The 26302-nt window shown below is 48.1% G+C and overlaps 2 protein-coding genes across 4 annotated transcripts in view; both read left to right on the top strand.

The window, feature by feature from the left end:
- Positions 1–786: 786 nt before the first annotated feature.
- Positions 787–12708, top strand: PTGES2 (prostaglandin E synthase 2). Its single transcript, XM_014072737.2, has 7 exons — positions 787–1049; positions 2032–2229; positions 4686–4741; positions 7106–7255; positions 7402–7602; positions 8399–8516; positions 11433–12708. The coding sequence occupies exons 1-7, from the start codon at positions 807–809 to the stop codon at positions 11571–11573; spliced, it is 1107 nt and encodes a 368-aa protein (XP_013928212.2). The 5' UTR covers positions 787–806; the 3' UTR covers positions 11574–12708.
- A 2964-nt stretch (positions 12709–15672) lies between these two features.
- The window catches only part of ODF2 (outer dense fiber of sperm tails 2), a 31656-nt gene continuing 21026 nt past the window's right edge, over positions 15673–26302 (top strand). The window contains exons 1-7 of one of the 3 annotated variants that reach the window (XM_087704589.1): positions 15922–15965; positions 18111–18186; positions 19576–19738; positions 21263–21385; positions 24273–24443; positions 24842–25008; positions 26009–26138. In XM_087704589.1, coding sequence (XP_087560715.1) covers positions 19598–19738; positions 21263–21385; positions 24273–24443; positions 24842–25008; positions 26009–26138 — 732 coding nt within the window. In that variant the 5' untranslated portion in view covers positions 15922–15965; positions 18111–18186; positions 19576–19597. Of the gene's footprint in view, positions 15966–18110; positions 18187–19575; positions 19739–21259; positions 21386–24272; positions 24444–24841; positions 25009–26008; positions 26139–26302 lie in introns of all 3 variants that reach the window. The other 2 variants (XM_087704588.1, XM_087704587.1) reach the window with 2 other exon arrangements.

The raw sequence follows: 26302 nt of genomic DNA, 5'->3' as shown, positions 1-26302 counted from the left end.
CATCCCCAGATAATAATAATCGTGACCATTAAAGATTAAATATTAATTTAGCATTCACGGCAACTGATGATTTGATTGGGGGGAAAGGGGGGTTAATTTAGGGAGGAGGCCCCCAGCAAACAAAAGATTTATTCAACCCCCCATTTTTTAATTAAGGATCATCAATGATCCTTTTTTTTTAAAGGGGCGGTGAAATCAGCCTAGAAATTGACCTCCTCCGAAGGTCAGGGCCTACGCCTTTAAGAAACCCCGCCCCTTCCTTTGCTTTAAAGTTTATGATTCCTGGGCAGGCCGCCGGTCCGAAAGGACGCGGGCGGGCGAAGCACTTTACATGTCATCTACAGATGGAATAATAAAAGCGAAATAAATAAATAGGAAAAAAATCATTTTATTTTCCAAGAAAGGGGATAATCAAGTGGGATGGAGGGAGGAGCCGCTTCTCCCTCCGAGGCCTCCTCCTTGCAAACCCGCAAGCTTCCACCCCAAGGCAAGCCTCGAGCCCGTCGGCCGCGTTCACACGACACCCGTGCAAAACGGGGAAAGCGTCGCTTTAGCGAAAGGAGTGGGGGGCTATTGCAAAGCACGCTTTGCATTAACCAAAATAAGAAGAATTAAGGCGCAAGGGATCGGCCCTCCGGCGCCAAGAGAGCGGCTGAACATGAGAATGCAAACGCGTGTCAGCTTGCAATCCCCGGGCCTGATGCATCTTGCGCGGAAAGGGATTTCTAAACCATTGCAAAGCTTCCCCCTCCCGCCCCTGGGTTTCCCCTGGCGCCCGCCCGCCTCCCTCCTTGCAAAAGGCGAAGATGGCGTTGGCGCGGCTTGCATGCAACGGCTGGGCCGGGCTGGGGAGGAGCGCGTGGCGGCGGCTGCCCCGGGCCGGCTTCTCCTCCTCCTTCTCCGGGAGGCCCGGCCGAGGCTGGAGCCGGCCTTCCTCCAGGCTCTGGCTGGGGGCCGCCTTCGCCCTGGGAGCCGCGGTGGGCACCGGCCGGACTCTGCACCGCCGCTTCGGAGCCCAGGAACAGCTGGCCGAGCAGCACCGGGACGGGGTAAAAGCGTGAAAGAGGACCGGAGGAGGGGGCGCCAGATATGCAAGCATTTTGGAATCGTTGCAATTCTTGCATTTACCTACTGCAATACCTATTGGGGGGGGGGATTGCAACTCCCATGGGGCGCAGCTGGTTGGGGACCCTCCTGGGTACTTGTGGGGAGGGAGGGGTGGGGTGGGGCTTTACCTTGCAACCTGGTGTTTCTTCCTACCCCCGGATTCTCAGGACCCTCCTCCTCCCCCAAAAAGCAGCCCCCCCCCCCGGCCCTCAAAGGTGCCTTTTAATTTTAATTTAATTCTTTTTCCTGAGCTCAAGCGCGTGGCCCCTTTAAAGCTGCCTAGACTTCAACTACCAGAATTCCCATGCATTCTGGCAGGAAGGCAGGTGGAATTCTGGGAGTTGAAGTCCACAGGGCTTAACAACTGGCAGGGCCCAAGAATTCCAGCTGATTGGGAGCCCTGCAGCATTTTGCAAAAGCAGAGAATTCATACATTTTTTAGGTTGGAATAGGGAAGGAGTATAGGGAGGCGGTGGATCAGTGGGTTAAGATGCTGAGCCTGTCGATCAGAAAGGTCGGTGGTTTGAATCCCTAGCACGGCGTAACAGAGTGAGCTCCCGTTACCTGTCCCAGCTTCTGCTCACCTAGCAGTTCAAAAGCACATAATGCAAGTATAAAAATAGGAACCACCTTTGGTGGGAAGGGAACAGCGTTCCGTGCGCCTTCGGCATTGAGTCATGCCGGCCATATGACAATGGAGAGGTCTTCGGACAGTGCTGTCTCTTCGGCTTTGAAGCGGAGATGAACACCTCCCCCTAGAGTCGGGAACGACTAGCACATATGTGCCAGGGGAACCATTACCTTAGGGAAGGAGAACCTGGGTGGTTTTGTGTGTGAGTTTTCCTTGGGTTATATGTTTTCATTCGGGGGAAAGAATTGCCAGAAAATAGCCTGAAGCTGGATATGTCTTGAATTCCCTTGTAGATCCTGCCGGACAGCCATCTCCATCTGACGCTCTATCAGTATAAAACCTGTCCGTTCTGCAGCAAAGTCCGAGCTTTCCTGGATTATCACCGGCTGCCGTATGACATTGTGGAGGTGAACCCGGTCATGAGAAAAGAAATCAAATTTTCCTCCTACAGAAAAGTCCCCATTCTCCTCATCGATACGGAGAGCACTCTGGTGAGTTGGCGAGTTAGCCAATCCCTCTTTAAGGGGCTGCTTGATATATTGTACTAACTGGGTACTCGTGCTTTGCGACGAAACTATGTGATCGGGCTATGCAGGAGAAATCCAGTTCACAATCCATTGGCTCAGTTGTGGTCAGAGAGTGAAGCACATAAGGGAATATCGCTCCCGCCGCCTTGAGTCCGGAAGCAGTCCCATACTTGGAAGGCATAGAGATTATGGTGAGGTACCGACGTTTAGTACTGTAGGGAGTCTCGGGTCACTCCTGAGTGAAGGAGTGGAATGTCTGCCAGTTTGAACTGAGGTAACGGAATGTAAGGCAACTGGCAGTTAGGACAGATTCTTTTCCGGTGGGGAGGGGGAGTAGAACTCCTTAGCATCAGAGTGTGTTAATTACTGGATAAGAAATACTAATGATCTGTTGGTCGTTTCGAAAAATCCTTTCTTAGCGAGCACCTAGAAGCCAGTTGGAAGGGACCTTGGAGGTCTTCTAGTCCAACTCCCCCCCCCCCCCCCCGTTCAAGGCTGGAGACTATACTGTCCTGACCAAATGATGTTCCCTTGTCCTTTTACAAGCCTCCAGTGATGGAGTACTGACAACATCTGGAGAAAAGACATTCTATAAGTAGTCCTTGACGTACGACACCCCCCTACCGAGCCGGAAATTTCTGTTGCTAAGTGAAACATTTCTTAAGCGAGTTTTGCGACCTTTCTTGACACGGTTTTTAAGTGACTCTCACTGCAGTTGATAAGTGAGTAACACGGTCGTTAAGTGAATCTGGCTTCCCCTTCGACTTTGCTTGTCAGAAGTTTGCAAAAGGGGATCGCGTGACCCTGGGATATTGTGACCGTCATAAGTACGAGTCAATTGCCAAAGTGTCCTGAATTTTGATCACCTGACCTGCAGGTGTGAAAAAACAGCCATAAGTCGCTTTTTTCAATCCTGTCGTAACTGCGAATGGCCACTAAATGATCTGTTGCAAGTCGAGGACTCTATTGATTCATTGTTCTCCCTGTTAGGAGATTGCCTGGATTGATCACATGTTGGCAGCTCTTTTTCTAGTCCCCCCCTCTTTTCTGGCTCCATTTAAATAAAACCATGATGGTAACAAAGCATTAAAAGCTGAGCTAAGCTATTTTATGATTGGCCAGAGAAAGCTAGCTAGAAAAGAAAGGAGAGAGAGGCTACAGTACCCAGATGACACATTATTAAATGGAAAAGTGGGGGAAGAATGGGAAAACAGAAAATTAAATGTTAAAAATAGAAGTATATATTCAAGAGCGAGATATAAAAGGGGAAAAAACATAGCTAGGATAGATGAGCGAAGGAAAGTGAATAAGATATGATATTAAACTAATATCTGGGTTTGCGGAAATACCATTCCAAGAAAACATAAATTGAGATTTGAAAGAGATACCTATAACAACAGAAAAAGAAAGGAAGAGAGGAGGAGAGAAAGGGGAGGGAAGAAAGCGGTAAGGAGAGGAGGATGGAAGAGAGAGAAAGAGAAGGAGAGAGGGGAGGAAGAGGAGGAGAAAGGGAAGGGAAGAAGGAAGGGGAAAGAGAGGAGGGAAAGAAGAAAGAGGTACGGAGAGGAGGATGGAAGGGAGAGAAAGAGAAGGAGAGAGGGTAGGAAGGGGAAGAGGAAGAGGAGAAAGGGAAGGGAAGAAGGGGAAGGAGAGGAGGGAAAGAGGTAAGGAGAGGAGGATGGAAGGGAGAGAAAGGAGGAGAGAGGGTAGGAAGGGGAAGAGGAAGATGAGGAGAAAGGGAAGGGAAGAAGGGGAAGGAGAGGAGGGAAAGAGGTAAGGAGAGGAGGATGGAAGGGAGAGAAAGGAGGAGAGAGGGTAGGAAGGGGAAGAGGAGGAGAAAGGGAAGGGAAGAAGGGGAAGGAGAGGAGGGAAAGAGGTAAGGAGAGGAGGATGGAAGGGAGAGAAAGAGGAGGAGAGAGGGTAGGAAGGGGAAGAGGAAGAGTAGGAGAAAGGGAAGGGAAGAAGGGGAAGGAGAGGAGGGAAAGAGGTAAGGAGAGGAGGATGGAAGAGAGAGGAAGAGAAGGAGAGAGGGTAGGAAGAGGAAGAGTAGGAGAAAGGGAAGGGAAGAAGGAAGGGGAAGGAGAGGAGGAAGGAAGAAAGTAGAAAAGGGAGGGAGGGAGAAAAGAAAGGGAAAATAAGGTGGTATTACAAAAGGAGGAAGAGATGGCAAATAAAGCAACCCAAACTGTATATTATAACCTATTAAATGAAATAATAAATGTATAAGAACGATAAATGTAAAGAAGGAGAACAATCGTGAATGGAGACTTAAAATGGTATGTAAGAGAATAAAAAATAAATAGAAATAAAATAAAAAATAAATAAAAAGTTCTTTGGGGGGAAAAAATGAACTAAGCATGAGGAACAGGTGTTGCATTCTAGTTTATGGATGTTAGCCATTAATTCTCTTTTTCCCCCAGCAATTGAATGATTCTTCCGTGATCATCAGCACCATTAAAAGCTACCTTATATCCAGGTAAAAAGATCATTTTTCTGCCTTTTTTTCCTTTAAAAAAAAGAGAATTCTTCCATTCTTCGCCACTTGTTCTCCTTCCCCCAAAGGAGTTTAGGTTTATATTTTAACATTGAGAGATTTTAAGGCAGCGATGGCAAAAATTTTCAGCACCGAGTGCCCAAACTGCAATGCGCATGCATGTGCCTGCATGTATAACTCATGCACATGCTGGAGCACCAGACACCCGAAGACTAGCTGGGCAGTGCGCATGCTTGTTTTTTGGCTGCTTTTGAGGCCATTTTCACGCCGGTTTTCGAGCCGTTTTCCCGGCTGTTTTGGCTCCCCAAAATGCCCCCAAAATGGATGAAAAAGGACTGAAAATGGAAAACAACCTGAAAATGGCACCAGAAATGGCCTGGATTTTTGGCTGTTTTTCAGGCTGCTTTCAGGCCATTTTCCCGGCTGTTTTGGCCCCCAAAAACTCATTGTGGATCTCAGTCGCAGGGATTCCCTCTTTGGAGTTTGCAAAACAAAACAGAAAATTTATGCTTTTGTTGTCTATATGCTGATGGGATTCAGTGCAGTTTTTAATACTGTTTTAATGTCGGTTCGTTTTAATCTTTTGTTTGTTTGTTTGTTTATTATATTTATATGCCACTGTTTTCCCCCGAAGGGGACTCAGGGCAGCTCACAACTCAAACCAGGCAAGGGGGATACAGACAAAAAAAAAAAAAAAACGACACATAACAATACATAATTTAAAACACACGACAGTCATACCATTCGAGACGGGGGACAACAGCTCTTTAGCCCCAGGCCTGTCGGAACAGCCAGGTTTTAAGGGCTTTGCGGAAGGCCTGGAGGGTGGTGAAGGTTCGAATCTCCACGGGGAGTTCGTTCCAGAGGGTCGGAGCAGCCACCGAGAAGGCCCTCCTCCGGGTGGTCGCCAGTCGACACTGACCAGCGGATGGAATTCGGCGGAGGCCTAATCTGTGGGATCTAATCGGTCTAGTGGAGGTAATTGGCAGCAGGCGGTCTCTCAAGTACCCAGGTCCAATACTATGAAGGGCTTTATAAGTGACGACTAGCGCCTTGAAGCGTATCCGGAGACCAATAGGCAGCCAGTGCAGCTCGCGGAGGATAGGTGTTACGTGGGTGAACCGAGGTGCACCCACGATCGCTCGCACGGCTGCATTCTGGACAAGCTGGAGTCTCCGAATGCTCTCCAAGGGCTGCCCCATGTAGAGCATTTTGACTGCTTTTCACTTGTTTTCATAATTTGTAAACTGCCCAGAGTTATCTTTTTTTGGGGGGGTGGGGTATATATTTTTCATTTTATTTTTAAATATACATCAACATCAACACATGAACAGCGTAGCATCTGGGTATGTTGAATAACAATAATGATGTTAATAATATTTGTTACATTAATCAAACTTTTGTAATCTTAAGTGTTAATGCACGTTTATCCTTCATTATTAAGTCGTTCAGTGTTTCAATGTGCTATTCTAATGCCAATCACAATACTATCTGAGCATATATAGTAATACCATCTTCAAATCTCTTATGTTTGCACCTGGTTATTGCTTTTATTCTATTATATAAAAAGGTGTATTCTCATATTCCCCCTATTTCTTATTTCTACCTCTGTTCTAGCTTTTAGTCAGGCCAACATTACTTATCCTAGTGTTGATACATGTTTGAATTTAAACATAAATCTTCATTGTTTAATGAAGTCGTTCAATGTTTCGATGCGCCATTCAAATGCCAGTAACCATATTATTTAAACATACGTAATAATACCATCTTTGAAACTCTAATCTTTCCCTCTACCTATTGCTTTTATTCTATGATATAAAAATGTGCATTCTTATTTCTACTTCTGTTCTAACTTTTAGTCAAGCCACAATTATATTAAAAGGCATTTCCATTCTATCCATCACCTCTTACCCGTTTTAATACCTCAATTCTTTTTTTTTTTTTTTGGCTTGCTCCCATATTCCTCTCTTGGATCTTTGTCTCTTTCTACATCTACCTCTTCACTAGTCTAAATATTTCTCCCATCGCTGCTGTCTTATGCTGCCATGCCTCCAGAGTGTCTGCCCAAGCCCCTATCTCCCTTTCGAAAGTAATGACCGATGAAACAAATCCTTATCATGAAGGGAGTTTAGTGGATTGGGAAAGAATTTGGAACACAAATTATAAACTAACACGATCAGCAGCACTTAAAGGTAAGGGCAGGTATTTCTCTCTCTGGGCACAATGAGAATATATCTGCTGAACAAAACTCCACATTGGCAACAGGGACGGCATCTGGCCAGTAAATTCTTATGGTGAAAGAAGGATCTGAGCCTGCTTTGACGGGGATGTAATTCTCTTTTCTAGGAAGAGTTTGGAAGAAATCGCCTCTTACTACCCTTCCATAAAAGCCATAAATAGCGAAGGGAAGGAGGTGGCCGAGTTTGGGAACAAGTATTGGTTGATGCTGGACAGCAAGGAGGCGCTCTGTGTTTATCCTGTTGAGGAAGCAAGGAAGTAAGTGAGTCTCGCTTGGAGAATTGGGGGGAGGGGGGCGAAGTTTTTAAAAATTGAATTTAGGGGGCGAGGGAGGGTGCAAAAATCCGGAGGAACCCGAAACCACCAAGTGGGGGGGACTCTCTCACTTCCTGCTTTTTTTCCAGGGAAGAAATGAAATGGCGGAAATGGGTGGACGATCGGCTGGTCCACTTGATCTCCCCCAATGTTTACCGCACGCCGGGTGAAGCCCTGGCCTCCTTCGACTACATCGTGCGGGAGGGGAAATTTGGCCTGGTGGAAGGCTTTTTTGCCAAATACGTGGGGGCGGCCGCCATGTTCTTCGTCAGCAAGAGGTTGAAGAAAAGGTTGGTGCTTCCTGAGGCTTCTGCCTGCCCAGGCTGGACTCGGGGAGGGTCTTCTGTTGTGTCAAACTTGACTTCAACTCCCAGAATTCCCCAGCCAGCCATGCTTCAATTCTGGGAGTTCAAAGCCATGAGTCATAAGGTAGCAAAGGTTGGACACTCCGTTATAGCCCCAACCCAGTCCTTCCCAAACTTTTTCTTTCCTTCCTTCTTCCCTCCCTCCCTTCCTTTCCTTCTTCTCTTCCTACTTCCTTTCTGTCCTTCCTTCCTTCCTTCCTCCCTTGATGCCTGGGGGATTCTGGGGGTGGAGTCCACAGGTCTCAAGGTGGCCAAGGTTGGACTGGACACCCCAGTATAGTCCCAACCCAGTCATTTCCAAAGTCCCTTTTTCCCTTCCTTTCTTTTTCCTTCCTTCCTTTCTTCCCCTCCCTCCCTTCCCTTCTTCCCTTCCTTCCTTTTTCCTTCCTCCCTTCCTTTCTTCCCTCCCTTTCTTTTTCCTCCCTCCCTTCCCTTCTTCCCTTCCTTCCTTTCTTTTTCCTTCCTCCCTTCCTTCCTTTCTTTTTCCTCCCTCCCTCCCTTCCTTTTTCCTGTCTTCCTTTCCTTTTGCCCTCCCTTTCTTTTTCCTCCCTCCCTTCCTTTCCTTCTTCTCTTCCTTCCTTTCTTTTTCCTCCCTCCCTCCCACCCTCCCTTTCCTTTCTTCCATGCTGCCTGGGGGATTCTGGGAGTTGGAGTCCACAGGCCAAAGTTTCACACAAATAGAAGAATGGGGGTCTCATCCAGATCTTTGCTTTCAATCCAGGCACCATATGCGGGACGATGTCCGACAAGACCTGTATGAGGCAGTCAACGATTGGATGAAGGCTGTTGGCAAGCACCGGAAATTCATGGGTGGAGACCATCCTAACCTCGCCGATTTGGTAAAGAGATGAGGCCACGGCTGATTGAAACTGAGGCTGCCTTGGGGGCTCTTGGCATACACCCACCCTTTGCTTTGCCCAGTTGTTATTGAAATGCGGCCTCTGCGTTCCCCGCTTTACTTGTTGAGCTTCAGCTTTTTAGAGACGTCTGAAGTTCCTGCGCTGGCGGGGATTTGCTGGGGCTGCAGGGAGGGCCAAATTCTACAGCTCTCTAGCTCCGATAATGCCCGGGAGAAAACTACCCTTTTCTGAAATTGTTGTTTGCCTGGCTCCTGCACAAAGCTTTATGAGATGGGTTGTATCCTGGAAGGAAGGAAGGTGAACAGAATTGGAAGGGGCCTTAGAGGTCTTCTAGTCCAACTCCCTGGTCAAGCAGGAGACTCTGCCATTTCAGACAGGAAGGAAGATGGGAGGGAGGAAAGGCAAGAAGGAAGATGGGAGAAGGGAAGGAAGGAAGATGGGAGGGAGGAAAGGAAAGAAGGAAATGGGAGAAGGGAAGGAAGGAAGGTGAATAGAATTGGAAGGGGCCTTAGAGGTCTTCTAGTCCAACTCCCTGCTCAAGCAGGAGACCCTGTGCCATTTCAGACAGGAAGGAAGGAAGGAAGATGGGAGGGAGGAAAGGAAAGAAGGAAATGGGAGAAGGGAAGGAAGGAAGGTGAATAGAATTGGAAGGGGCCTTAGAGGTCTTCTAGTCCAACTCCCTGCTCAAGCAGGAGACCCTGTGCCATTTCAGACAGGAAGGAAGGAAGGAAGATGGGAGGGAGGAAAGGAAAGAAGGAAGATGGGGGGAGGGAAGGAAGGAAAATAAAGTTGAAAGAGGCCTTAGAGGTCTTCTAGTCCAATCCCCTGCTCAAGCAGAAGACCCTGTACCGTTCTGGACAACTGGCTGTCCAATCTCTTCTTAAAAACCTCCAGAGGTGGAGCACCCACAACTCCTGGAGGGAAGCCGTCCCACGGATTAACTAATTGTTCCTCACAGAACAATTAGTGGAACAACTTCTGGAGGCTTCTTCTGATAGACTGGACCTCTTGACTTGGCTTCTTTCTGTCATTCTAACTGGAGAGCCACCTATAACTAGAACTGGGCAGTGATACAGATACAAATCAACAGAGTTGGAAGGGACCTTGTAAGTCATCTACCTCCCGCCCAAGCAGAAGACCCTACACCATTTCTGACAGATGGGAATCCAGTCTCTTGAAAGCCTCTAGTGATGAAGCTCTCACAACTTCCGAAGGCAACTTCTGTTCCAAGGGTTGATTGTTCTCCCTATTAGAAAGTTCCTCCTTATTTCCAGGTTGAATCTCTCCTTGGTCAGTTTCCATCCATTATTCCTTGTCTGGCCTTTAGGTGCTTTGGACAATAGCTTGACCCCCTCCTCTCTGGGGCAGCCCTCAAATATTGGAAGACACTATCCTGTCTTCCCTGGTCCTCCTCTTCACTAGACTAGCCACGCCCAGTTCCTACAACCGTTCATCGTATGTTTTAGTCTCCAGACCTTAGATATCTTAGACAGATTCAGATTAACAGAATTGGAAAGGACCTTGTTGGTCATCTAGTCCAACCCGCTCCCCACCCAGGCAGGAGACCCTACACCATTTCTGACAAATGGCTCTCCAGTCTCTTCTTGAAAGCCTCCAGGGATGAAGCTCCCACAACTTCCGAAGGCATCTTCTGTTCCATGGGTGGATTAAGTTATGTGATTGACGTGAGTTATGGTGGCATTCCTTGCCTAGAAGATCTTGTGGTGTGAAATGTAGAATAGATGGAAGTCCCTCTTGTATTCCACAAATGCACAGCAGAGCCCAAAAGTTGTGTCCCTTCTTCCTTTTGTTCTCGGTCTTAGGACACACACACACACCTCTTGGTCCTAGAAGACGACAACTCTTCTTACACATCTCACTTCGCCCAAATCATATCCTTCAGAACCTCCAATGCTGGGACATCTTCCTGTAGGATGAAAAATGAAGTGTGGCTTTTTGGTCCTGGGCCAAGAAAGGGGAGGACTCCTCCCTTCTCCTTGGCTCTAATCCTGCCTGCAAATTAAGAGGATTCTCCTTAATTCCACGTTGCTTCTCTCTTTGATTGCTTTCCATCCATAGTTTCTTGTCTGTTTGCAGAAAGATAATGTGCCTCGGGTGTGAATCCCTCAGAAGGGAAAATCCTGGGGCCGTGAACTATGCGGGCTATGCCTCAGCCATCTTCCCAGGCGGTTTATCTTCACGGCGGGCCCTATTTTGCATGCTGTCCTGGTTTACAGTCAGCTTAAAAGTATTAAGAAGGGTTAGAGGTCCAGAGTCTGCTTTGAATGTCCGTTTCCTTGCACGGTTTGCGTTTGTGGGTAGATGGAAGAGTTCTGGATTTTGAACTTGAAACTATGGTACTAGAAATGCAGAATACTTATAGTAATGGGCCCCTCATCCACCGCTGGTCCCCTTTTGAGGAAGACCTGGGGTGGGGGAACCCACTGCACAATTAACCTACCTGAATTAGAATCAAAAAAGAGCTTTGAGGTCATCTAGTCCAGCCCCCTGCTCAAGCAGGAGTCCCTATTCCAGACAAGTGACTGTCCAGTCTCTTCTTAAAAACCTCCAGTGGTAGAGAGCCCACTATTTCAGGTGGGAATCTGTGCCACTGGTTAATTTGTCCTTCCTGTTAGGAAGTTCCTCCTTAATTCCAGGCTGCTTCTCTCTTTGATTAGTTTCCATCCATTGTTTCTTGTCCTGCCTTCTGGTGCTTTGGAAAACAAGTTGATCCCTTCTTCTTTGTGGCAACATCTGAGATATTGGAACACTGCTATCATCCCCCCCCCCCAAGTCCTTCTTTTCATTTCAAAGTCCTTCTTTTTACTTTTCAAGGAATGGTTCCATGCTTCGCTCCTGATTTTCTTCTTTCTTTCACTTTTTTCTCTCACTCAGGCAGTCTACGGAGTCCTACGGGTTATGGAAGGGTTGGAAGCTTTTGGTGACGTGATGGAGCACACCAAGATCCAGCCTTGGTACCAACGCGTGGAGGATGCCATCGGGCAGGGAGAGGCAGCCCGCTGGGCCCGGTGCTGAGCCTCGAGGAGCAAGGTTTTGCCTTGCCTAGGGAAAAGCTGTTTCGATTTAATGGCGTGTAGTTCTGCGCATTAGACTGGAAGAGGACTAAATCACGGGGAGAATCCCAAGCAAGCAGACTGGAGATACGGATTTATTTTGATTTTAGGCAAGAGGTTAGAAAGAGCCCATAGGAGGCTGTGTTCTTTGGAAGCTGGATTTTGAGGCAAAAGCAACTTATCTTCCCTTGGTCACTTTGCAAAACATGAAATTCAAGCGCGGATGGAAGGAAACGAATGCTCGGACGCTATTAGGAAGAAAACAAGAAAAGATTTTGAATTGTCCCAAACGCTGCCTTGTTCCAGCCAGCTGAATTTAATCTAAGTAACCAGTTTACGGAAGGAAATGCTTGCTTTTTTGTGATTGGTTTTAACGGTTATATATTCTGGGATGTCTGTTAAATCAGGATTGATTTGCAACAGAGGCAGAGTTTCTCTTCAAATTGCAATCCCTTGGGGGACTGCTGTTTTTTTTAGAAGCCTCTGGATTGCTTATAGGTGACCATTATAGACACATACGATGCTTTTACAATATTACTGTACAGTTTTGAAGAGTGCAGTTGGGGGGCATGTCTTATTCTGATTCAAATAGGAAATTGGGAGCAGACATGTGGGGAAAAGGGGAGATAAGATCCTGTCCTTAGAATTTTATGGGAAAACTCGGGATTTAGCTAACCTTAAAAAGTGGGTCATTGGTACCAATGCCAGAATAGTTCAGGTGTCATTCCTGCGCGCTATTTTTAGCCTATAAATTTATTTCCTGTGGCTATGATAGATCAAGGGAGCTTGTTCACGGATGAAATAACCTGCCACGTTGATACAGCTCTATGTTTCGAGTGTTTTAGAAGAGGAGGATAGACGTGTTTTAAGAATTGGCAACTCAAATCATTCCCGTGAAATTAAAATGTGATCTTGGTCAGAAGGATTTGCAGTCATCTAACAGCTCCCAAGCTGTTCAAGTGGGTGGTTTTAGTGAAACAGTCCTTTGCTTACCATCCCTGCCTCAGGCATAACATTTGAGAAGTAAATGGAAGTCAAATGAGTGATGGCTTTGTGTATGAAATAAGAAATATAGACTTAGGTTTTTGAGAAATTTAGTGAGATACAGATTTCTCACAGTGGCTTTTTGATCTGCCAGCAGAAGCTTTATGGCATCTCTGAAGGACACTTTTGTGTGTGAGCAGCCTGGGGAAAATAAGGTAAACTTGTACAAGGAACCTAAGTGATGAGAAGGAACCTTTTACACAAGTTTGTACACTCACGGCCTGATCCAGGAATAATTCCTTTTTAAAATGGTTTCCCTCCTTTAGAAAAAAACCCAGTGTCTTAAAGGTCCCCTTGCACATCTGTGCTAGTCGTTCCCGACTCTAGGGGGCGGTGCTCATCTGTTTCAAAGCCGAAGAGCCAGTGCTGTCCAAAGACGTCTCTGTGGTCATGTGGCTGGCATGACTCAACACCGAAACTGCACGGAACACTGTTCCCTTCCCACCAAAGGTGGTTCCTATTTTTCTCCTTGCACTTTTTATGTGCTTTCGAGCTGCTAGGTTGGCAGAAGCTGGGACAAGTCACAGGAGCTCACTCCGTTACGCGGCGCTAGGGATTGAAACCGCTGAACTGCCAAGTGTATTTACTGGGTGTAAAATGCCACTGTTTGCGCATTGTTCCCACTTTGATCCTTGCTTGCACACCAAATAGAAAAAGCATCAAAAGAGTGTTTTGTTAGTGTGCCATTTTTATTTCAGTAAAACTTTCAGAGGAATGAATGGGTCTTCTGGTAAATGTAGGCAGAGGCACTTAGGGAAGGGGCTTTGAAAGCTATTAGCCAATTAGAGCTTCCCCAAGTAAAGTCCTCCTCCTGGTCCTCTCAATAGCCAATGTTCTATGGCCCTGTCTAGGACTTCAGCTCCAAACCAAAGTGCCATTTCCTAATGTTCTCTTTGGCCCTCCAGTAGTCATTGCTTTCTCTCTGGTCCTCCGATTCTAGGACTTCAGCACCAAGCCAGAGGCTGAATTAAAGTGGGGAGTTCTCTCTCTGGTCCTCCCAATGGCTTCTTTGTGGCCCTTTCAATGTCTAGCACTTCAGCTTGAACACCTATAGTGACTTCTTCTCTTTCCTCAGGTGGTGATATCTATCTTGGTGGTGTCATTTTTCCTCCTTCCAGCTCTTCCTTGGGATGGCTGTAGATGATCCACAAGTCTCTTCTTAGTGTTCAGCTCAAGATCTTCCTCTTCTCCAAATCCTCTTCCAGTCTTCTGCCTTCTACCTCTGCTATCTTCAGAGTCTTCTAGCCTTCCTTTCCGTATTGCTATTAATATTCCCTTCCTTCTGACTTCCAGCTTTTCTGAGGGGCAAAATGGCTCTTACTGGCAGCTGCACCCCTTTTTATACCCTCTCTCCCCCCCCATAGCCCCCCTCTCTGCCAAGCCAGGACTCACCTAATTGGTGGCCCAGCTTCAGACTTCTCTCCTCCATTGGCTCTCTTATCTGGTGAGACGATTGGTTCTCGTGCCCCGCAGGGAGACCAATAGCCACGTGGTTGCCTGAGGCCACCTCTTCTCATTGGCTGAAAGTGGAAGGCGCTGGACCCTCAGGGTTCATATAAAAGGGCGTTCTACCTCAGAGATGGTTGTTAGGTCAGAAATTATCAGTTAGGGCAAAGGTGATTTTTTCAACTGGGCTTTCTGGTTTGACTTGGAAGATATTTTGCTTCTTATCCAAGAAGCTTCTTCAGCTCTACTTTAAGAGTTCTTATGTGTTATGGGTTTATTGATTGGGCCATAGTCAAATATGGCAAAATATAAACCCACAATCAGGTTTATATAAACTCTGTCATGTTGAACTCAAACCATCACAATCAGTCTTGAACTTACGGTTGTTTCTTCACAGGTCCATTGTCAGCACCACCAAAGGAGCTTAGGGGGGACATTTTATTGTAATTCTGATTAAAATCTTGCCCCTCTTAAGCTGCTACAACACCCTAATGAAGCCACCTTGTGTGTGATGCTTTTGTGTGTCTCTTGGGGTTTAATTCTACACGTTTTAACATGGGAGGAGCCTTAAAACGAAGGCCCAGAGAGCAATTTAAAACATCATTGCGGTGCTGATGATACAATTTATCTAGGGCAGTGGTCTCCAACCTTGGCAACTTTAAGACCTGTGGACTTCAACTCCCAGAGTTCCTCAGCCAGCTTTGCTGGCTGAGGAACTCTGGGAGTTGAAGTCCACAGGTCTTAAAGTTGCCAAGGTTGGAGACCACTGATCTAGGGTATTTTTATTTAGTAAATTCACATGCTGCCCATTGCGCCATCGAAAATACCTGGGTAGTTATAGTCAAAACAGAAATCTAAAAATAATAATCATCCATATAATACATTCCTTGATTGTAATTCCTCGATTTGATACAATGCCTGATTTGGCCAAGGGATGAGGGGAACTATAGTCCCAAACGCAGAAGGGCCCAGCATGAATGAAGTCTAGTTCAAACGTGCATCCAGGTCCAGGTTTTACCACCCCACAGAACCCTTGATCTGATGGAGCCAAGGTGGTAGAGGATGATGGGAACTATAGTCCCGAACCCAGAAGGATCTTGATTCCCTCAGGGCCCAGCGTGAGTGAAGTCCAATCCAAACAGATGCATCCAGGTCCAGGTCCCCCCCCCCCCCCAAGAACCCTTGATGTGATGGAGCAAATGTGGTAGGGGATGATGGGAACTAGGGTCCCCCAAGCCCAGAAAGGATTGCATTTCCCCCCACCCCGTCCAATCCGATGGCCGTATTCCAGTTCCAGGTTTTCCCCAGCGCCTTAGAGAACCGAGTCCACTCAGTTTTTTTTCCTCCCCGCCCCTCCCTTCGTTTCCCCGGCAACGGCGTCTCGGCGTTTCCCCCCCTCCCTCTCGCCGGACGCGCCTTGTGACGCCCCGCGCGGGGTCTCCTGGCAACGGAAGGCGGGACTAAGGGCGAGAGCCGGGCGGCGGGCTTGCAGGCGCGGGCCAGCCGGAAGCGGAGGCGGTCACCAGGGCGCGCGGGGCGGGCGCCGTTTGGCGTGGGGTTTGAACCGTCCAATGGGGGAGCGGCGGGCGGGGTCTCGGAGGCGGAGCCGGAAGTTGCTCTGCGGGTCGTTGAGCGGCGGCTGTTCGGCGGCGGCCGGGGCAGGAGGATCCTGCCGGTGTTACAGCAGCGGCGGCAGCGGCGGTGGCTGCTACGGCGGCGGGGGAGGCGGCGGCGGCTTCTGGCCGCGGCCGCCCACGCCCCGGCTCCCGTGTCTCCATGGTAGCGTGGGCAACTACCGCCGCCTCATCCACGGCTTCGAGGACGTGCTGAGGCGGAGGCTCCGCGGTCATCTGCGAACCTCACGGTGAGCCAAGCCAGGGCCCCGAGGGAGGGAGGGAGGGAGGGGAGGAATGTCAGCGACGGGAAGCCGCGCGGGCCAAACCGCCCCTTCGCTCTCCTCCTCGGGTAGACTGCCCCTGCACAGGGAGGCTCTGCTTCCGAATCTGAAGTCTATAGTATGGAAGGTTTCTGGACTCGGTCTGACCAGGAATGACTGACCGACCGAACTATGGCTGATCTCTTATCTCTGTCTGTCTAATGTCTTCTATCTAATCTCTTATCTCCATCTACCTGTATCTCTATATCATCTCTATCTATGTCATCTAATGTCTCCTATCCGTCTTCTTTCTCTGTATCTATCTATCTATCTATCTATCTATCTATCTATCTATCTATCTATCTATCTATCTATCTATCTATCATCTATCTAATGTCTTCTATCTGCCTTCTATTATCTATCTATCTCTATCTATCTGTCTTTCTCTGTATCTATCATCTATCTAATGTCTTCTATCTGTCTTCTATTTTCTCTAACAGAGGAAGTTTTAAAAAAGTATTTTCTTAACCATTAAGTTTTCGTTTCCTACCAGGAGAGCTTAAATATCATTATCTATCTATCTATCTATCTATCTATCTATCTATCTATCTATCTATCTATCTATCTATCTATCTACCTACCTACCTACCTACCTACCTACCTACCTACCTACCTACCTACCTACCTACCTACCATCTATCTTATCTATCTATCATCTATCTAATGTCTTCTATTTGTCTTCTATTATCTATCAATCTCTATCATCTATCTTTCTCTGAATCTGTCTTCTATTAGCTATCATCTATCTTGTCTGTCTGTCTATCTATCTATCTATCTATCTATCTCATCTACTATTTATCTAATGTCTTGTTTCTGTCTGTCTTCTATCTAATCTCACTCTCTGTCTATAGATAGATAGATAGATAGATAGATAGATAGATAGATAGATAGATAGATAGATAGATAGATAGATAGATACATACATACATACATACATACATACATACATACATACATACATACATACATACTTTATTTGTATGCCGCCCTTTTCCCTGAGGGGACTCAGGGCGGCTCACAATTCAGGGGGAGGGAGGACAAACAAGTTACAACACGAAAACAATACATCATTAAAAGAGCACAACAGTCATACTATTCGAGTGGGGTTGAAATCTTTAGCCCCAGGCCTGTCGGGACAGCCAGGACTTAAGGGCTAGGCGGAAGGTCTGGAGGGTGGTGAGGGTACGAATCTCCACGGGGAGTTCGTTCCAGAGGATCGGAGCAGCCACCAAGAAGGCTCTCCTCCGGGTAGTTGCCAGCCGACATTGGCTGGCTGATGAAATTCGGAGGAGGCCTAATCTATCTATCTCCTCTAATCTGTACCAATCCATATTTATTCATTCACTTATTATATTTATTTGTTTATTAAATTTATTGGCTGCCCATCTTATCACAAGATAACTCTGGGAGGCGTACAGTCCTAAAAAAAACCTATCCATATACATACAACGAACCACTAAAACGGAATTACACGTGGGGAAGAGTAGGGGAAAGTGGGATCTCTTGTTAATTCGATTTCAAAGGCAGGATGGCGTTTGCCAAAAATCTGTGGGATGATGAGTGTGGACTTGCAATAGAAATACAGGAAGTCCTCAACTTGTGGCCAGAATTGATCCCAAAATTTCTGTTGCTAAGCAAGGCAGCGGTTTAAGTGAGTTTTGCCCCACCTTGATCGACCATGCCACAGTTGTTAATGAATCAATGCAATTGTTAAGTTCTTAACTTGGTTGTTAAGTGAATCTGCCTTTCCCATGGACTTTGCTTGTTAGACGGTTGCAAATGTGGATCGCATGACCCCGGGACACTACAACCCTCAGATAAAGTCTGTTGCTAAGCGTGTGAATTTTGATCGCATGATCATAGGGATGCTGCAGGGCTTGTAAGGGGAAAAAAAGCCATAACTTCCCTTTTTCCAGTGTTGTAACTTCAGGCAGTCACTAAATGAGGTGTTGTTAGTTGAGGACTGCCTGTAAACATTGCGAATTAAAAAGTGACCATTAAAAAAAAATGCTCCGTGGAAAAACAAATGCTGAATTTCCCTGAAAAGGCTTTTTTTTTTCTTTTTTCTTCCAGATTGTCCCCATCGATCAAGAGCGGAATAATCATCACAACCCAGAAACCCTGCACTCAAGACAGCGAAGCGCTATCTGTAGGTTGCCGCGCCCACCGGGTCTCCCGTGAAGTCCCTTTTGATACTTGAAATAACAGCGCTAACTTTTTTCCTTTCCTTTTTTTTTTTTAATGGGGTTGCTTTGTTTCAGGGTCAGATGGAGTTGTTTATAAGTGATTGGATGGCGTCTAGGAAGCTTTGTGATAGCCAATGACCCCGGGGGAGAAATCTTCATTTGTTGTGTGTCTGGGGACAAATGATGGTAGAATTCAAAGGCAGGATAGTGTTTATGGAGTGGGTGTGTACACGTGAACCTGTCAAAGTAATTGTTCAGGTAGATCAGGGTTCGGCAACCTTAAACACTCAAAGAGCCATTTGGGCCCGTTTCCCACACGAAAGAAAACACCGGGAGCCACAAAACCTGACTATTTCCTGAGCGCCCACAAAACTAGCATACATAGTTGAATTAAAAGTTCTGTTTCCTTCTGAAACTTTTATTTTCTTGGATTTATCCATGGTTGGCCTACCGGGGATTGGAAAGCTCAATAAATCATGTGCCGGATGGTGTCGCACATTGTCGGTTGTGATGCATATTTTGGGCGACAAGGAGCCACAGCAGAGAGATGAAAGAGCCACATGCTGGTTTGCTGACCCCTGAAAGAGTTGAACAATTACTTGGTGCTCCTATTTTATGAAGCACATAAGCGTCCTGAAATTGAGCTGGCTTTAGATTTCCACTGCGCATCGTTGCGACATGCTGGTAAAAAGAGAAAGTAATTTGCGCCATACAGCCTCTTAAGTCGCAACTTAGCCCGATGAGAACGCCTTTTCCTTTATAGAGAGGAACTTGGAAGCTTTAAAAAAAAAGACATTGGTTTCAAACTGCTTTATTTGAACTGGTTCAAACAAGAGACATCAGCTGCCGGAGAGGATTCTGATAAAACTTTTAAGCCGTGCTTAAATGAGAAAGGGAAGCGAAGGTTTCAAGAAGAGACTGGGCTGCCATTTGTCAGAAATAGGGTAGGGTCTCCTGCTTGAGTGAGATGAGCTATAAGGTCCCGATGAGGTTGGACTAGATGACCTATAAGGTCCCTTCCAGCTCTTATAAGTCTGTCTCCCTATTCTTCCCGGGAAGGCTACAATTCTCTTTAAGGTTTGTTCTGCTTGCGCTCATCGGTTGCTGAAGCACATCAGGGCACCGTGCTCCGTAGGGACAAGATGCGTGCCTCTTTCATAGGACGTGGCCCTGTGGCAGGTTAAATTTGTGGAACGTGGACGCTTTCTTCCATAGGTCTGAGGAAACGGCTCCGAAGGCCGAGAGTTGCCGAATCTTCCCTTCTGAGACAGGCTGGTGGGCCCGTTGTTGTTGGGGGTGTGTGTTTTTTGCCTCGGTGGCACCCCTGTTATTTCCAGTCTACTTATTCGCAGGTTGCCCCTTCCACTCTGTTGAATGCCCTTTCCTGTTTGCCCGGGAGGAAGCATGAAGAGCCGTTCTGCCACTCCCCCCTTGCACGTCCACGTGGATGAAAGTACCCCTGTCCATGTCCATATTAAAAAGGGTCAGAAAACGCCACCGTCGGCCAAAACCCAGGTAGGAAGTGGCAGCCGGGCACCGTCCCGAGCTCTGCCCCCTGCAAGGCCCAGTGTCCGCTTTGTGGCTGCTCCTCCGTGTCTTTGTCAGCTTAGCTCGCTCTGCTGCTGCTTCCGCTTGAAGCTTCCTCTCTCTTTCTTGCTGGAAATTGTCCGTTATTGTATAAAATCGGGGCTAGTATTTCAGGACGCGGTCGGCTCAGTGGCTAAGACGCTGAGCTTGTCCATCAGAAAGGTCGGCAGTTCGGCGGTTGGAATCCCTAGCGCCATGTAACGGAGGGAGCTTCGTTCCTTGTCTCAGCTTCTGCCAACCTAGCAGTTCGAAAGCACGTCAAAAATGCGAGTAGAAAAATAGGGACCACCTTTGGTGGGAAGGGAACAGCGTTCTGTGCGCTTTCAGCGTTGAGTCATGCCGGCCACATGACCACGGAGACGTCTTCGGACAGCGCTGGCTCTTCAGCTTTGAAATGGAGATGAGCACCGCCCCCTAGAGTCGGGAACGACTAGCACAGATGTGTGAGGGGAACCCTTCCCTTTATTTCAGGACCTGTTTGTGGCCGTGGCCCAATTTTCTCCATCCAAAATACCTTGCCAAGGAATTTGGCTCAGAATAAGCTCTGCTCCTCAGGAGTACGCATCCTGGCTCGTTCTCTTCTGTAGTCCCTCCAAGGGGAGCTTTGTCCCTGAGCTGACAGAGGACAAAGCTGTGAGTAGGAAGAGGAGGAGGAGGAGGAGGAGGAGGAGGAGGAGGAGGAGGAGGAAAAAACTATAACATTTCTTAGCAGGGTTGTGTGAATTTCCTATCGATCAGCTAACTCCCGGAGGATGGAGGGGAAGACAAATTGCTCCTGGCGGATGGAAGGAATAAATTTCTGTTTAATAGTTAACCGCGTGAAGAGGTCCAAAACCAATTAAAAGTTCTTAGGAATTATTTCGGCTCACAGGGGCTTTCCCACGCTCCCGGAGGTCCTGGTCTCATCGGGCGGGTGTCGCTTAAGTCACAATTTGGGTGGCTGTGCTTAACTGAACGGTCTACACTGAGAGAGGTCCACAGACCCCTCCTTAGAAACCTTGCCTAAATGATGTGGGGGGGGGGGCTTGAAGAGGCCAGGGGAGGGCTGCCCCCCTGCTCCAAATTGCCCCAATCTAATCTTCCCAGGGTAACTAAGGGCCTGCTTTGCATCACAAGAGGCTAGGCAACCTGGGTGATGTCACAATGGCCTTGGCTGACCCCTCCCCATGCTCCTGCCAGCCTGTCCACATACTCTCCTAGCTATGCGGTACCTATATTTCTTTTTCCTGAGCGTGATAACTGAGACTGATCTGTGATGTAGAATGTGGCGCTTTTTCTGTGGTACAAGTTCTTGGCATGCCTCCGGGTGGCGGGCGGCGTGGGGGTGTGGGTGGGTGAAAGCCACGGTTTGCTTTGCAGAGTCTCGCCCCCGCGGTCCCCGTCCGGGAAGGGGGGACTGAGGCTCAAAAGCTCCCTTTCCTCCTGCCCCTCCTCCCCCCTCTCCCGCAGCAGAGGCACAAGCAGAAAATGAAAGGGGATACCGTGAATGTGCGCCGCAGTGTCCGAGTAAAAACTAAAGTCCCCTGGATGCCCCCCGGCAAAACATCTTGCAGAGAATCATCATACAAGTGGGAGGTAGGCAAACGACACCCCGACCTCCCCGCTTCCCTGCAGACGGGCCGGCTCTCTCTATTCTTCCCAGGGAGAGACGGGGATTCGAAGGGTTTTTCGGGTACCTTGCCACAAGCAGGGTGGCTGTGTCCATCTAAACTAGCGGGCCCCAAAGGTTACAGCTTGGCAGCCCGGTGGGGGTGGGGGAGGAGAGGGGAACTGGCCAGTGGTGGGATTCAATTTTTTTTACTACCTGTTCTGTGGGCGTGGCTTAGTGGGTGTAGCATGGCTTGGTGGGCGTGGCAGGGGAAGGATACTGCAAAATCCCCGTTCCCTCCCCACCCCAGGGGGAAGGATACTGCAAAATCCCCATTCCCTCCCCACCCCAGGGGGAAGGATACTGCAAAATCCCCATTCCCTCCCCACTCCAGGGGAAGGATACTGCAAAATCCCCATTCCCTCCCCACTCCAGGGGAAGGATACTGCAAAATCCCCATTCCCTCCCCACTCCAGGGGAAGGATACTGCAAAATCCCCATTCCGTCCCCACTCCAGGGGAAGGATACTGCAAAATCCCCATTCCCTCCCCACTCCAGGGGAAGGATACTGCAAAATCCCCATTCCCTCCCCACTCCAGGGGAAGGATACTGCAAAATCTCCATTCCCTCCCCACTCCAGGGGAAGGATACTGCAAAATCTCCATTTCCTCCCCACTCCAGGGGAAGGATACTGCAAAATCCCCATTCCGTCCCCACTCCAGGGGAAGGATACTGCAAAATCCCCATTCCCTCCCCACTCCAGGGGAAGGATACTGCAAAATCCCCATTCCCTCCCCACTCCAGGGGAAGGATACTGCAAAATCCCCATTCCCTCCTGATCAGCTGGGACTCAGGAGACAGAGAATAGATCGGGAGCATGGTTTTATATGCTGACTGCATCTCATTGGGCTTCACTCATTTCTGCTACGCTGAGGACCAGTGCTGGTGTGTAGCCCAGGAGTTGGGACCCCCCAGTGTAACCTTCCACTTGGGGAAGGGCGGGGGAGGGGGAAGAGAAATGGTTTGGTTTAGGAACCAAGCTTACCCCCAGGCCACGCATTTCCATCCCCCAATTGCTGCTCTTACTAATTTTTTCAAAAAAATATTCCAAGCATTAAAATACAGACATGAAAATACTTAAAATACAGGCTATAAACACTAAAATACAGAAAATGAAATAGAAAAGCAGAACAAAAACTAGGCGAGACCTGCCCCCCCCACCCCCAAAATAAGTGCATAAAAAGAAAAATCCCAAAAAACCCACATATCGTATTTTTGGAGTATAAGACGCACCCCCCCCCCCGGGTTTTCCACCCGTCTTTTGCAAAAGCAGTGTTTTTGCCTTCTCCCCCCCCCCCCCCCCGCCCTGCTGAAGCCTGCAGAGTTCTCCTAGGGGCTGGAGGAATGCAAAAACTTTTTTCTCATACTGACCTCTTCAAAATCTTGGTGCGTCTTATACACCGAAAAATACGGTACATAAATTCAGAGATAATTCCCGTTCCCCTCCTACCTTGCAAAGCAGGCACACACAATTTAAAAGGTTCTACAACACGGTCTATCCAACCCGCTTGGCCTGGCATCGATCTACTAAACACAGTTAACAAGTAAAACCCAACATCAAAATTTAACTTCAACCCCCTAGTCCTCAACTTAAAACCACAATTGAGCCCTACATCTCTGTCGCTGAGTGAGATAGTTGTTAAGGGAGCGATCTCCCGCTTTTCGACCTTTGGTTGCCATGGTCGTTAAGTGAATCCCGGCAGTATTTAAATTAGTAACATAGTCATTAAACGAATCCAGCTCCCCCCTTGACTTTGCTTGTCAGAAGGGCGCAAAAGGGGAATGGTGTGACCCCATGACCCTGCAGTGGTCATAAAAGTGAGTCAGTTGCCCAGTGCCTGAATTTTAATCCCGTGACCATGGGGTGTAGCAGTTGTTAATTGTGAAAAACAGCCCCAAGTCCCTTTTTTCAATGCTGTCGTAGCTTTGAATGATTACTAAATGAACTGTTCTAAGTCAAGGACTACCCATATTGTATTTTCCCTCATAGAAAGTCCCACAGCGGCTTCTGCTCTATTCTAAGTCATTCCAATGCTCTTCCTGTGTGTTTAGCACACCTTCCGTTGACGGGGCGAGCTATGGAAGCTGCCTGCGATTGTTGCTCGCTGTTCTGCCCTAGGCTTCCCAGGAGCATGCAGCAAACTCCTTGTCCCGACAAAAAAACCTTTTATTAATTGACTGTGAATTCAGCTCATTCACATCCAGCCTTTCAAAGGAGGATTTACGGTCACAGACCTTATCTGGCTTGGAGAGCTGCCAGCCGATATCTGCAAAACATGGCAAGGAGTCTTGGATAGTCACGAACCAGTTAAGCGAACTAATTGCCTCCTGCAAACTCCACTCCCCTTTTGCTCCTCTTTTATTCCCTCCGGAAGGGGCCATTCATCGTCCACCTGTGGCCTTACTCTCAAGTCGACCCCTGTTCTTTAGCTGTTCCGTTTGTGTGGCCACTCTGTGCATACGCACACTGGGAACAGACTCTAGCTGTTCATGTGCCTCACTGATGTCTGACTCTGAAGGCAGCTGATAACTGGCATATGGCCCTGGCCCCCTCTCTGCCTCCAACACAGAGCCCTCATCCGAGCCTTCCCAGACTCCAGGACTGGCCCATGTCCCTCCCCAACCTCCTCACTGTTCGACTCTGCTGCCACCTCCGCTGGTGGGCCACAACAGTCGCTCCCTCTGCCGTCCTCTTTCCCTGACAGACTTCCCACTCTTCCCCACCGCTTTGATTTCTGGAGGGCAGCCAGCTTAGGGGAGGCTGCTCCGGGGTTTTGGGCTCTATCCTGTTTCGCTCTTGCCACCCTTAATCAGGGACCGACCCATCGCCTGGAAATCACCCCTCCAGATTCCGACAAGTTGCTGTCTGTGCTTCGCTTGAGCGATCTCTCCACCGACGAAGAGGACGCCATTCACTGCAAGATGAATAAATACGAGAAGAAGATCGACAGCTTACTCAATGTCGTGGGAACATTGAAAAACGAGGTGGGGGAACATCCCTTGAATTGCCCCCAAGGGTGGCAATTCATTTGTTCAGCTCTGTTCGTTCAGTTCTGAATGAATGATGGGGTAATGGAATAATTTATATTCCTTGCAGACCGCTAGTCATTTGCATCCTTTTAGACAGTCATTGAGGCCACTTGGTGTCGACAGGGTGAACAGTGAAGGGAACGCAGGGGCAGAAAGCGACATCCTGCAACCAAGAAGGCCCCACACCCATCTGCACCGCTCAGGTGACCCTGAGGACACAAGATAAACTTCCAAGTGGCCTCAACGACTCTCTAAAAGGCTGCAAATGATCAGCGTCCCTGAGCGAGCTAGCGCGAGTTTCTGGGGTGCTTTGGAAAAAACTGGAGCGTTGACTCGTTTCCGCTTGTCCGCAGGTCAAGATGCCAAAGCCTGTTGGCACGGGCTGTGTGGCCAAACGTCTTCTGGAGGAGCAGAAGGACGAGTTGGACGAGGTCACGCAAGAGCTGGTGGAGACCGAACACGAGAACACAGTCCTTCGTCGCAATATTGAAAGGATGAAGGAGGAAAAAGATCTCAGCATGTGAGGAAATGTCACCCAATGTGGGGCTCTGTTCTATAGAACAGAGATCTCCAATCTTGGCAACTTTACAACTCCAAAACCCAGAATTCATCAGCCAGCCATGATGCGGATTGGACACCGTGCTGGCTGGCTGAAGGCTTGTGGGAGTTGAAGTCATAGAGTTGCCCAAGTTGGAGACTCCCTGCTACAGAGCATTATAAGCCCATTTCATTTGGCTTTAACTGTGTCCCAAAGATGTTTTTTTTCAGGAGGCAACTGGGCTTTCTTGTTTTTTCTTTGAAGAGGTTTCGCTTCTCATCCGAGAAGCTGCTTCAGCTCTGACTGAATGATGGTGGGGAATGGAAGGATTGATGCTCCTTGCAGACAGCTGGTCATTTGCATCCTTTTAGAGGGTCGGTGAGACTACCTGGAGGTTTACCTGTGTCCTCAGGGTCACCTGAGTGGTGCAAATGGATGTGGAGCCTTCTTGGAAATGTTGAAAGGACTGTGTTGTAGACTGTTAGATCTTTCAACAGTTCCAAGAAAGCTCCACATCCATTTGCAGCACTCAGGTGACCTTAAGGACACAGACAAAGCTCCAAGTGGCCTCAGCGACTCTCTAAAAGGATGCAAATGACCAGCTGTCTGCAAGGAGCATCAATCCTTCCATTCCCCACTACCATCCAGTCAGAGCAGAAGAAGCTTCTTCGATGAGAAGTGAAACCTCTTCAAAGAAAAACCAGAAAGTCCAGTTGCCTCTTGCGGGGTGGGGGTGGGAATGCATCTTTGGGTTGACAATGTATTGGGCGTACATGAGTTGTGTAGGTCCAAGCTTTTGGCCTTGGGAATTGAGGTGGGACCCTCAACCCATCCCTCACTTTTTAGCTAGAGATCAGCCTATTAAAAGAAAAGCTCAATTTTCTCTCTCCCTCCCTCCCTCCCCCTCCCTTTCTCTCTTTATGGTCTTGCAACCCATTCTTTCCACACTCTTTCTCGGGCATTCCCACGTTCCCCTTTTCAGACTCCAGAAAAGGCATCTATTGCATGAGAAGGAGTGTTTGATGTCCAAATTGGTTGAGGCCGAACTGGATGGGGCAGCCGCTTCCAAACAGATCCAGGCCCTGAAGGACGTGATTGGGAAGCTGAAAACGGTACGGGCACAACTGGGTGTGCAGAGGGGCAGTTTTTCCTCACTGGGGAGGGACTCAAACAGTCCTTGACTTAGGCTACAATTGGGACCAGACTTTCCACTGATAATGTGGCCTTTGTGGCCCCTGCGGATCACGGTACAGGTAGTCCTCGACTTACAATGGTT

Source organism: Thamnophis sirtalis, unplaced genomic scaffold (genome assembly GCF_051295495.1).
Source record: "Thamnophis sirtalis isolate CommonGarterSnake01/CBP01778 unplaced genomic scaffold, rThaSir2_p1.2 scaffold_2, whole genome shotgun sequence".
Classification (NCBI taxonomy): Eukaryota; Metazoa; Chordata; class Lepidosauria; order Squamata; family Natricidae; genus Thamnophis; species Thamnophis sirtalis.
The sequence above is the reverse complement of the archived record's forward strand: the minus strand, read 5'-3'. Positions and strand labels throughout refer to the sequence as shown.